General features: G+C 43.2%; 1 protein-coding gene across 1 annotated transcript in view; it reads right to left on the bottom strand.

Annotated features, from left to right (window-relative positions):
- Nucleotides 1-13,531, bottom strand: part of LOC103727092 — a 55,768-nt gene that overhangs the window by 3,221 nt on the left and 39,016 nt on the right. Inside the window, 3 exon segments of the mRNA XM_008824885.2 lie at nt 167-699; nt 701-2,391; nt 2,394-2,432. Coding sequence (XP_008823107.2) covers nt 167-699; nt 701-2,391; nt 2,394-2,432 — 2,263 coding nt within the window.

Genomic DNA, 13,531 nt, shown 5'->3' with positions numbered 1-13,531 from the left:
ATTTTTCAGTGAAACCTGGTATCCATAATCTACAGAATCCTGCGCTTCCCAAGAACTCTCTGAGCCCTCTGGCTGAGGTTGGTGGGGGGATAGAGTCTACTGTCTGTTTCCTGCTTTCTGTCAGCCAACATTGCCCTCCCTCCAACCTATAGCCCAAATAGTTCACCTGCTGTAGGCATATCTGGGCTTTCTTTGCTGAGGCCCAGTATCCAAACCTGGTATCCATAATCTACAGAATCCTGCGCTTCCCAAGAACTCTCTGAGCCCTCTGGCTGAGGTTGGTGGGGGGATAGAGTCTACTGTCTGTTTCCTGCTTTCTGTCAGCCAACATTGCCCTCCCTCCAACCTATAGCCCAAATAGTTCACCTGCTGTAGGCATATCTGGGCTTTCTTTGCTGAGGCCCAGTATCCAAGTTACCCCAGTCTCAGTAGGAGAGCCTCTGTACCTTGCAGACAGCGAGCTTCTGTCTCTCCTGCTAAGAGGAGGTCATCCACATATTGAAGAAGCATAATCTGTGGGTTTCTTACCCGAAAGTCAGCCAGATCACGGTGTAGAGCTTCATCAAACAGAGTAGGGGAATTCTTAAACCCTTGGGGAAGTAGTGTCCAGGTTAGTTGCCCTGATATTCCAGCTTCAGGGTCCTTCCATTCAAAAGCAAAGATGGGCTGGCTAGCCGGGCTCAATCTTAGGCAGAAAAAATACATCCTTCAGGTCAAGTACAGTATACCACCTGTGACTGGGAGGCAAGGTACTCAGGAGATTGTAAGGATTTGGAACAGTGGGATGTATATCCTCTATCCTCCGATTGACTTCTCTTAAGTCTTGGACTGGTCGGTAGTCATTTGTTCCTGGCTTCTTTACGGGGAGCAGTGGGGTATTCCAAGGGGACTGGCAGGGGCGAAGTATATCTAATTGTAAAAGTCTCTGAATATGAGGTCTGATTCCCTCTCGAGCCTCTCTGCTCATAGGGTATTGTCTGATTGAGACCGGAGTTGCAGATGGTTTTAGTGTGACCACTATTGGAGGCTGATTGCATGCCAGTCCTGGGCCTCCTGTCTCGGCCCATGCTAAAGGGATTTTACTTAGCCAATCAGATATACCAGGAGTTTCTGCTATCGGTCCCTCATACAACCGATGTTCATCCTCCAGTCGCAGGGTTAATACCTGTAATGGAGCTCCATCTTTTCCATGTACAGTGGATCCCTTTTTAGTGAAGTGGATGTGGGCTCCTAACTTGGAGAGTAAATCTCTCCCAAGAAGGGGATATGGACAGTCTGGGACCAGTAAGAACGAGTGAGAGACTTGTCCTGTACTGAGGTCCACTTTTCTTTCTGTAGTCTACCTATATTTCTTCCCTCCAGTAGCCCCTTGGACCCAGGCTGTTTTGGAACTCATGGGTCCCTTGGTTGTTGTCAAAACTGAGTGTTGAGCTCCTGTGTCTACCATGAAGGTAGTCAATTGCCACCCTATCTTCAAGGTTACCCTGGGCTCAGGGGGGAGCTCCTGGCCCAGACTCCCCTAGTCTCCTAGGGTCAGGACTGGGGTTGTCTTTTTTTGTAGTTTATTTAACTTCTTTGGGCATTCTCGAGCCCAATGTCCTCTTTCCTTGCAGTAAGCACATTGATCTTTGTCCACTCGGGGTCTTCTTTTGTCTCCCAGGTCCCTATCTGGTCCTGTTCCCTGAACTACTGTGGCCAAAATTCGACTTAACTCTTTGTTTTTCTTTTTCTCTCTCTTATCTTCTCTGGCTTCCTGTTCTTTCCTAATTCTGTCCTCTCTTTCCTCTAAGGTCTCTCGCTTGTTGTAGATTTTCTCAGCTTCTCTTACTAAATCCTGTAAAGAGTACCCCTGAAGACCCTCCAGCCATTGGAGCTTACCATGGATATCAGGAGCTGATTGCCCTATAAAGGCCATAATAAGATCCGCCTGACGCTCCTGGGCTGTGGGATCAAAAGGGGTATACATCTGATATCCCTCTATCAGATGTTCTAAAAATCCTGCAGGGGTTTCATTTTCTCCCTGGGTTATAGCATGTACCTTTGCCAAATTGGTTGGGTGCCTTCCGGCCCCTTTGAGACCCACTAACAGAGTCTGGCAATAAAGATGGAGATGCTCCCTACCTGCCACGGTTTCAGGGTCCCAGTTGGGTCTGGTCAGAGGAAATCCTGCGTCTATTTCATTTGGGAGCTGAGTGGGTCTCCCATCCTGCTCAGGGACGTTTTTCCGGGCCTCTAGGATGACTCGCTGTCTTTCCTCTGTGGTTAGAAGTGCCTGGAGGAGTTGTTGGCAATCTTCCCAAGTGGGTTGGTGGGTAAGAAGAATAGACTCAATTAAAGCAGTTAGAGCCTGAGGGTCCTGAGAAAGAGAGGGGTTATGAGCTTTCTAATTTACAAGTCAGAGGCTGAAAAAGACCAATACTGGATCTGATCCCCTACAGTTCGGAGAGGAAGAACCTGGGCAGTCCCAGTTCAATCAGAGGGGCCCCCTCTATCTCTTCTCAGGCGGAGTCTACTAGATGGCAGGGAGGAGTGATCAGGTTCAGTGGAATCAGGAGATGGATGAGGTAGTTCTTGAGGTAGAGGTGCCTGTGCAGGAGGATAGGGAGGTGGGGGATCAAGGAGGGTTAGGGAAGCTGGGTCCTCGGGGAGGACTGGCTTTTGCTTCTTCTCAGAGGAAGATTGAAGGGGCAGGAGGGAGGAAGTGAGACTTAGGGGTGCAGAAGGGGTAGGGGGGCCCTGATCATTCTCTCCGGTTCCCCGAGGAGGTAGGAACAGTCATGCCCAAGATGTGGGGTTCCGAACCAAGTCTTCCCAGGTGACTATGTAGGCCACCTGATCCGGGTGCCCATGTGGCCCTGGATGGAAAATGTATTCCTTAACCTTCAAAATAGTAGCAAGATCAAAAGTCCCATCCCTTGGTCACCCTTTTTCAAAGGAGGGCCATGTAGAGGAACAGAGACTCTGCCACTTCTTCTTCTGGACCTCTAATGATAAATTACGGGCTCGTTCTATAACTTCCTTCCAGTGTTCTAGAGTTAAACTCAAGCAGGTAATTAGTAATTGACCCATGGTGAAAGACTTTTAGGAGAGAAATGGAGAAAAGGAGGAAGAGAGAAAGAGAGAGAGAGAGAGAGAGAATACAGGTGCCACTCCAAACAGTATGACCACTGAGTGTGCTTGTGGACAAGTACCTATCGGTGCCCAGTTTTTCTTCTGCGGGGGATGTGAATTTATCTGGGATTCACTCCTGGGACCCCCTTATCCTTTCATGGGAGTCTTTTAGCGGCAAGCACCCTGTGGCTCTTACTTGCTCGACCCGTGCCCGCAGGGCTTTTTAGTGGCTAGAGAGAAAGGAAGATATAGAAAGACCATCCTGTCTCCACCGATGTGGGCAGTCGGGGTCCGCCAAGAGGGCTAAGAGCCTTTGGTTTACGTCAGGGAGTAGCCCTGACCAGAAAACCTCAATTGCTCCTTCGCCTTTAACGGTCCTTTGTGAAGACTTGGACCAAGAATAAAAGAGAAAAGAAGACAGAGAAGGCTTAAAATAGAGAGTGTGGAGAAAAATACAAAACCAGACCTTCCCCCTTTTAAGATACTAATACACTATCAAGTATGCACACACACCGTGCTACATCACATTCAAGTGGACCGGTCCTTCTTACACCCAGACACACATGGCACTCATTCTTGTTTTCAGGATCCCCAAGTACAAACACAGATAGACAACAAGAATCCTCGGCGCGCTCTCTGACTCAAAACTGAAAGTACAGATCGGGAGGGGAGTAGCCAAGCCAATCTCCCTTCTCCCTAGGTGAGGAGACGCTGTCTTCCTCACTTCAGATCACTCAGGTCACTAGGGCCAGAATGTTGGAACCTGGGGTCTCTGGGCACGTCTGCCACCCCCACTGGTTCCCAGAATACAGACTTACAGGTCCTGTACAGGCACAACTGTTCAGACGGAACGTTCCCAGAGCAGGAAATGACTGACAGACATTAAGACCAAGACAAACCACAAGACAAATATTCTTACCTCCTGCTGATCTGAGGAAATGGGTCTGGGGGCGACCAAATCCCGGACGAGCCCCCAAGTGTAGGCCCCCCCCCCCAGACTGGGGTACCCTACGTTCACGGGAGGTCGCACCCCAATAACTCAGTCCTCAAACCAGTAGATGCAATAGCATGAGGGTTTATTGATACGTCTATAGGCGGGCTTCCACCTTAATCAAAAGGGGAAGCCCAGATTTATTATTTTGTCTATAGACGGCCTTCCACCTTGATCAAAAGGGGAAGTCCAGATTCATCTTACAAGCTTGCTTATATAGACAGAAACCACAAACCACAAGCAATTAGGTCACAGCAGCATTCAGGTCACAGCAGAAGTGGGAGGGGGATTTTTCGGGTATTTTTCCAGCTTGGGCAAGGAAGCATGAAAAGGTCATCTTTTCTTCTCTTCAGTTAGAATTATTTTCCTTTTACTTCCTTGTACAGCTTCCCAGAATATAGCCTGGGAGACTTATTTTCAGTTCACTTTAATCTGGGGGGGGCTCTGATTTGATTCCATCAATCTGTGGATCCTAGCACCAAATCCTTATAAGTGAGTGCATATCCTGACGCAAATGCAGGGACCAGGAACATGGAAGGAAAACGGGGATGAAAAGGTAAAGAAGGAACCCAAGAGAGAAGAACAGTAGGATAAAGGTGTTATTAAGGGAGAAATATGTAAAAAGTGGGTAGTTAAAGGGGATGGGTGGGGAGAGAACTATACAAAGAACTATGGGAATAAGAGGAGGAATAATTTTCCAGATACACATTTAAAAAGCCTTAAACACAGAAGGAACCCTCCAGAGATGGAAGAAAGCCCTTCCAAAGCAAAACAATTGTTAAATGAAAACCCCAGTGTCAGAGATGGGTTGCCCCCTATGAGCTGTTGGTCTGAGGGACACTAGACATCACCAAATAATAAAGTCCATTGCCAATAATGTTGATTGCACACCAGAAGTAGATATAAAAGCCCTATTGCTGAAGACACTGCATGATGTGAGCATGGGAGAGGGAATTAAGCTTGGACTAATTAATCCACCCACCCACAGGATGGGTGGCTTTCATGGTCCCAAATGGCAACATGCAGATGACTGGGGGAGAATAGCCCTCTATAAGTCTCCACAACAATGGACTTCACGTGTTGCACTATCAACATACCAAACAATATGTTCCTGCTGGTGCAATAGTGGAGCCTCTAGTGAATGTACAATCATCAAATTTTCGATTGGATATAATGCTCTCTCCTATGGGCAGAACACACATCTGGTACTGGCCAACCCCCTGTGGCATGGTAGCATATAGGTCTCAGTGGGAAGTCACTGCAATTGCTTTGTTAGATGGAAATGATGCACCTGCTAAAGTACCGACTAAGCATTTGTGTTTACACACATAGGTAAAGTTATTATAGCAGTCACTGTTTAGATGTTCTTGCTTCTTGGTGTGTGTTTTCATAGTAGATGGAATCCCATTCAAACTGGCCAACAGCCTACAGGTGATGCAGAGACCTGAAAGGTCAGTGCTTTATCACAACAGAAGGAAGATTATCCCACACCTGCACCCTGCCCCGCAAGGCTCAAGGACTTTTGCAGAAGAGGTTAGCAGGAGGAATGTAAGAGCCAGAGGAAGGGGTGGAGTATGAACTGGAAATATCCTCCAACCACTATGCCAGCAAGCTATAGTCACACCTCCTTTCCACTCTCATCAAGGAGCCAAAGGGGAAATCAGTTACCCCTCCCACCCAATCAATCAACCTTAGATGCATGTGGGGGAGGGTCAAAAGATATATATAAGCAGAGAACACCAAGAGGCACCTCTCTCACTATTTTGTTTGGCCATCATGAGGTCATAGAATCTATATTTAAATGTGGACTTTATGGTGCAGTGGGGTGCCCACTCTTCTGTAAATAAAGCAATGCCCTATGCTCTCTTAAGTAAATAATAAATAAATAAATAAATAAAAATAAATAGCAATATTATTTTAATTTTTAAAGATGAATATGGACCTATGGAATATTAAGGGAAAAATAAGTGTTGGAAAAATGTTATTGGTTTCTTAGTTTATTAAATTATAGTATATTCTCCCTCTCTTTAGGTTAATAAAGGATATCTTTTTCTCCAAAGATAGATGTCCATGTTCAGTATTAGAAAACGGTGACTTAGAAGAAAACATAATAAAAAAATTAAACTGTTTTTTTCCTTGGCTACTTTATCATAATATCAGTATTTGAAAGATGAATCCCACCTGACACATGTATAGTCCATCAATCAAAATAAAGATTGTACAATGTAGACTTTTAAACACTTTTGTGCACATTGTTCTGGAGATTTTCAAAAGGTGAAGAGACATGTTTGAACCAAATTTCCTTTCTAGTTCATATTCATTTCCATTTTCTAAGACCAAAATATCAGTTCAACAGAACACAGTCCACATACAAGGAGGGGTGGCCTAATAAGTCTCAAATGTGATATGGATGGAAAGAGTCTGAAAACTGTCAACAGTCTAATGAACAGAAGCAGAGTAAAAGTAACATCATTGATTCAAAGATATGAGTGATCAAAACATCTCAAGCTACTGACCTTGAAACATCCATGAGTACGAGATGATAGTCACATGGTATGAGCAGAGGGGCAGCAGTGTCTAACAGCCTTTTTAGGGTTAAGGTTTTGTCATTAAAGGAAGAATGAAATATAGCATTTACATTTTGTATTCTTAGCTTATTTGATCCATATTGACTAAACATGGAAGCTACGGATATATGTGGTGATAGCCATACAGTCTTACTTTCTGGGTTATGTTAGATTCTTTTCAATGCAAATTTCTTCAGTGTCATTATCAGAGACAAATAGCAAGTCTTAAGGAAGCAGTAGCAGATAATAAAGAAAATGTTTCATCGGATTAGTTCACTGACATCTTGCAGAGTTCAGGACAATAACTGAATCACAGACCAGCTATTGTTTAGGAATCAGAAAAGCAAGGGCACTATGCTGTTACGGAAGTAGGTGGGACCATCTAAAAGCATGTTTTTAGAAAAGTAAAGTGTGGTAGTTTGAATGAATGTCCCCAGTAGGCTCAAGTTTTTGAACACTTGCTCAGTTGGTGGCACTGTTTGTGGTGGGTCATGGAACCTTCAGAAGGCATGCCTTAGCTAGAAGAAGCATGTTACTGAGTGCAGACTTTGAGCGTTCATAAGCCTTGCCCCACTTCCAGCTTGCTCCCTCTGCTATCTGTGCCTCCTTGAAGATGGAACTGCTCAGCTTTCTGCTCCTCCTTCCTCCTGTCATGCCTCCCTGCCATGATGGACTCTGATCCCTCTGGAACTGGAAGCCCAATAAACTCTTCCTTCTATAAGTTGTCTTGGTCATGGTGTTTTATCACAGCAACAGAAAAGTAACTAGTATACAAGGCAATTAAGCAGCTGTTGTAAAAGTGTCCCATGGCTGCCTTGCTTGCCCATGATGTTCAGACTCAATATTTCAGAAGTTTATGGTAGGAATTTGATTACAGGGCATACAGAATCAATCTGGAATCTGAAAACTTCCTCTCTGCTAGTTACCTTTTATAGTGCCAGAAAGACCATGCAGTCAACTGGGGGAGAAATGACATTAATGATTTGACTCAGCATTAGACAATACATGTTACAATATTGACTTGCCAAGAATGATGTGATCAATGGTACAATAGTGGCATGAGTATTATGGGTGTTGCCAACCATTTTCTGTTTGGATTTGAGACCTGCTCCATAGGAGGGAATTCATGCCTCATACTATAAAACTGGTCAAAAGTTCATGCCTGGGGAGGTCATAGGCCTTAGAAGAAAATCTATTACTGTTTTGTTAAACAATAATCTTACCAAACTGCCTTCTACATACTTAGGTTTATGCCCATATATTTGTGATGTTCTGAAGTTTAGTCAAGGAAGCTCCAATGGATTTCCCCATTCCTATGCACATATAGGCAGAAGTAATTGGATTCTGTGGGTTATAAAAATAGAAGAAGAAGAAGAAGAAGAAGAAGAAGAAGAAGAAGAAGAAGAAGAAGAAGAAGAAGAAGAAGAAGGAGGAGGTGGAGGAGGAGGAGGAGGAGGAGGACGAGGAGGAGGACGAGGAGGAGGACGAGGAGGAGGAGGAGGACGAGGAGGAAGACGAGGAGGAGGACGAGGAGGAAGAGAAAAGAGGAGGATGGGGGAGTAAGAAGTGGATATGATCAAAATACACTGTAAACATGTAAGAAAACAAAGAAGTTGAAGATTGGGATACCTAGAGGACTCATCCTCCATATATAAGTTTTGGTCTGTTACTTAAAATGTGTTCATAGTGCCCCATGATCCCCACCCTCCCCTCAATATCACCCAACTCCCACCATCTTTCCTTTCCTGACTTCCCTTCCCAGAGCCAGGGCTGGTTCATGAACATAAGGAGGTGGAGGCTTCTAGGCCACTGGAGGCTTGCTTATGTGAGCCTGCAGCAACAGTGACATCAAATGTGGGACCTGTGTCAGTTCAATTAAACAAGGGCCCAAAGGGGAGGTGAGAAATTAGTGGCAGGCCACCACTAGATTGAGAACTATATGTGACTGATTGCTGTTGGGTGAGGGAGAGTATAATTTACATATGACCCCTGGATGGGCTGACTAGACTCCAGAAGATGCATTTACACTGAAGGACATTTGGGTACAAACACCTGAATGAATAGAACTCACCTTGTATGGCAGAGTGCATAGGGCTCAGTGGGGGAATAGGAGGAGGCATGGATGGGGAAGGATCTGGATTTGAGTTGGAAATGTATGAAATTTTAAAAGCTCAATAATTAATTAAAATTTAAATTTATAAAAGTGTTCATGTTATAAAATTGTTCACTGGTGGGAGGCATAATGAACTAACAGACATACTAAAGAGCTTCTTTTTTGTGTTACCAGGACAGTATTTAATCACAGAGAAATCTTTAAACTCAGGAGCACCTCTTACTGTTTCTGTAAATCACAGCATTAGATTGTCTAGATATATTAATATATGGGTAGTGTAGGCAGTCTTCCAGTGAAATGAGATGTTACTGCCTCCGTATTATTTCCTCAAGCTATGATGCTGCCTGAGATTCTTAGACAACCTATGGTCAAGTTCAAGGCTATGATAGTGTTAAAAAGTAATAACTATTCAACATGCATTTTTGTGGTATTTAAATTTTCAGATACCTTTTCACATTTCTTTTCATATTACTTCTGTTAAATCAGAGAAGTAGGTGATAATGTGTTTGTTTTATGTTCCATTAAGAACAGAGACACTGAGTTTTGGGAAGGTTAAAAGATGTACTATCTACTCATAAATTTTTGTTCTAACCTCAACTGTATGTATGCATACATTCTTAAATACAGACATATTTGTGAAAGTCAGAAACAGAAGTCATTCATAGTTAGAGTTCAGAAGATAATATCAGATATCTTAAAATTTGTGTGCAGATGGATAGAGTTCAATAAACGCTTGAAAAGTAGCCCGGCTTTCAGAAAGAAAGAGAATATGGAATGAGATGAGGCCAAAATGCTGCTCTTGCTTTCCTGAGAGGGAAGAGAAGCATTTCTGGGGCTATCACTGCTGAAGAATGAATCTTCCAAAGGTGTGCTCAGTGTGCAGAATGCACCAGCATGTTAGCTGCCAGTTCAAAATCTACACTTTTCCTTTACAGTTTATTTTTTTCAAAGTTAAATTTAACAATCGGTTATGGTGACCCAAGCCTTTAATCCCAGCACTCAGGAGGCAGAGGCAGGTAGATCTCCATGAGATCTGGGCCAGCCTGCTCTACACAGCTGGGACTACAGGGAGACCCTGTCTCAAAAAGTCCAATAATAAGTAAATAAATAAATAAATTTAACATCACTAAAGAAAAGAACATGTTAAAGTTAAATATACTCAAGATGTTTCATAAGATGGTATGTTTTAACTCTTACTGCCAGGGTCATAATTATCTTGTAAATATTTAGATAACTTTCCTAAACTTTCCAGAAATGATCATCTGCCATTCTTCATTAATTTGTAGCTGACTTTTTTCTGAGTAGTATAAACATCAGCTCATAGACTCAGAGGTACTGTTAGCAATGACAAAAATTCCAATGTCCAGGGGTTAGGGAGATGGCTCAGTGGGTAAAATGCTTGCTGCACAAGTGTGAGGAACCAAGTTTGGATCCTTAGCACCCACATAAAACCTGGGTATGGTGGCATTCACCTGTAACCCCAGCCCTGAGGGAATGGACCATAGGTGGATCCCTGGATCTCACTGGCAGCCAGACTAACTAAATTGATGAGTTTCAGGTTCCAGGAAGGATTTTGTCTCAAAAAATAAGGTGGAGAGAGATAAAGGAAGACACATGACATTGACTTCTGGTCTCTACATGAATTGCACACATACACACACACACACACACACACACACACACTCAATTTCCAGTGTCCAGAAGTGGCTGGGTTTGGGATTATCTAAAGTCCATGGTGCTGCTGTTTACTGCCAATATTGTTCAAGTAATTCAAACTTTTCTGTTCACATAAGCACCGTTTTGTTTCCATTCCTGACAGCCATGAACTTTGATAGGTCTCTTTGCATGGAGTCTGTAGCTTTTGAAAATTTCCTGCAGCCAAGCCATCACAGTACTGTACATTGTGTGTAATTATCATTTTAATGACCAGAGGTCACCAATCAACAATAGCATTTCTTAGGCCTAGCATATTGAAGTGAACAAGATTTCTAAGTAACTTATCAATGTTAAACTACATTTAAGAAGTCCTAAGTAAACAACAAACATATTTAAAAGCTCAGTTTTTGTTAGCCAGGCCTCATGGCACATGCCTTTAACACTAGCACTCTAGAAGCAGAGGCAGGCAGATCTCTGTGAGTTCAAGGCCAGCCTGACATACATAGTGAGGGGGCTACAGGGAGACACTGTCTCAAAGATACTTAAAAAAAGAGAGAGTTTTTAAGATATAGAAGCAAGCCTTTTCATTTATTGAAAAAAAAATCTACTCCTCCACAGCTGAGAGATGACTAAAATTCCTTACTAACATAAAATATACTATACTGAAGGCCTGAATTGTGGATTGAAATGAACAGTTTTTTGAAGGAATCTAATTTTGTGACTACAAAAGGAATATGGTATCCCAAACTGCATCTTATTCTTGATCTTTTTAAAAAAATTCTGATTCAGGATAAGAAAAGTGGATAGGCATATGAGTTCATTAATGGGTTGGGAGAGCTCTTCTTTAAACTTCAAATTCACTTCCTCTTTGAGAAGACTATATGTGTACAAAGCACAGCTAGAGTGTATCTATTCTGCCATGCACTTGTTTCTTTGTTTTATTCAAAGCAAAGCCTTCCACTGTCTGCTGTTTTCCCTCATCAGGCCACAGCACTTCAGAGTTACTACAGAGTTACTGGGTGATTCTTTTATCCTATCGTGGATTATTATTCACCTTACTCCTGTTAACTGGAGGTCCACATTCAACACTAGATGGCAGGCCTTGCCCCTGACAAAACTTTCTAGCACAGGATGAATGCAGCCAAACTAAATAAGTAAAACTGTGCACATGTCTTCTCTGTGTCTTGGGTTTTGAGTGTATCCTCCTAGTCTCCTAATCAAGCATGACTTACAGATCATGGTTCTTTTCTCTTAACAGGCCTCAGACACTCTGTTCAGTCCCCTGCCCCACCAGCAGTCTCAAGCTGTTTTCCTCTCTGGCCTCCTTCCTTTTCCAAGGTACCTGCCCATGCCTGCCCTTCAGCACCTGACCTTTACTCCAGAATTCCCCAGATCCCCTTTTCCTTCCCCTTTTCCATAGTATCACAGCCCCCACTGCTGAGCCCTTCTCTCTATAGACCAGTCCTTTCTTAGCAGAGAATCCTGATTACTACACTTGACCATGAATCTCCCATAGCAACCTGCCTTTGCTTTCTCACCTCCCTCATCTGATGAAGGTCCACTGAGGAAGAGTTGGCAACATAGTGAGGGTATGAACCAGTAAAGAGTTTAACCTGGACTGGTCCCCTAAATTTGGTCATCTGTTACTCTCTGCTTAAGAAAAGGCTTGAATGGGAACATATATAGGAACAAGCTCCCTTCCCTCAATCTGGAATAATTTTTGAAGACAATGTGGAAGCCCCTGAAAAAATTATTCCTGGTGAAATGACACGTAGATGGAAGCCACCCTGAAAAGGGAGCAGCTTTCTCCTCAGATCCCTTCCCCTCATAGAAGAAAGTGATGTGACATGTTTCTAGCAGTTCCTAGGCCCTTACCTCTTTGGTTAGCTCTTCCCAATAGTGAAGACAGTGGGTGAGATGCCCCTTGGGTGGACACAGGTCTGCCACATATAGACTAGAGAGTCTGTGAAGAAGCCTCTCCTCTATTCCTGTTTCCTATCACAAGCTCAGTTGTTTGTAATAAAACATATTAAAAATAAAATGGGTAATCTCAGGACTCAGAATCTGCTAAAGTCATGTAGTTCAGCTGTTAGACATGGGTATTCTCACAGGATAGCAATGTTGGGAAAGTTCATTGTCAGGCCACAGTAAATAAGACAGCCCAAGGCTATCTCTAAATTTTGTCCAAGCACAGGAAATACAATGAATATTCAATACACAAAGTACCAAACCCACCTCACTAAGGAATGAATCCCCACTAATGGCTGCTGGGCTGGTTTTGTTTTGTTTTTGTTTTGTTTTGTTTTGTTTTGTTTTGCTTTGCTTTGTTTTGTTTGGCAGTGCTGGAGATCAAACTCAAGGCCTTGCACATGACTACTGCTCTCTACCCAAGTATCTAGTCCCTCTGCCTTCTGATAATCTACAGTCCAGAGTGACCCACTTAGACCCAACTAAAGCCTAAATCCTGAAGTAGGCTCTCTCTGGCATCCTTTTCTTTATAGGTATGAACATATTTTGAGTAAGAAAAAAGCCCAGTTCTCTTAGTGCAAGTGTGCCCCTGGTGGTCTTTGGGGCACTTATGTGAATACAGAGTATCTAGTCCCTCTGCCTTCTGATAATCTACAGTCCAGAGTGACCCACTTAGACCCAACTAAAGCCTAAATCCTGAAGTAGGCTCTCTCTGGCATCCTTTTCTTTATAGGTATGAACATATTTTGAGTAAGAAAAAAGCCCAGTTCTCTTAGTGCAAGTGTGCCCCTGGTGGTCTTTGGGGCACTTATGTGAATACAGAGAGACTTAGTATTCACCCCAGAAATATTTTAGTGATCCAGAATGAGCCTGATTGTCAAAGCAGCAGGAAGACCATAAAGAAGTTCTTGTTATCCCCCCAAGTCTGAAATGAGAGTGCTTTCAAGGAGTTATTTGTAACAAATTTATAGTATTTTAACAACCACCACATAAAATCAATGAAACTGCTCTTTTTGTTTTTTGGGTGCAGGTGAGGATCAAACCCAGAGCCTTGGGCATGATAAACAGCACTGTATCCCTGAGCTACATCACTAGCCCATTTATTTTTTGTTTGTTTGTCGGGTT

This window comes from Nannospalax galili, unplaced genomic scaffold, assembly GCF_000622305.1.
Source record: "Nannospalax galili isolate Female #2095 unplaced genomic scaffold, S.galili_v1.0 scaffold449, whole genome shotgun sequence".
NCBI lineage: Eukaryota > Metazoa > Chordata > Mammalia > Rodentia > Spalacidae > Nannospalax > Nannospalax galili.
This window is presented reverse-complemented; position numbering and strand designations above follow the sequence as displayed.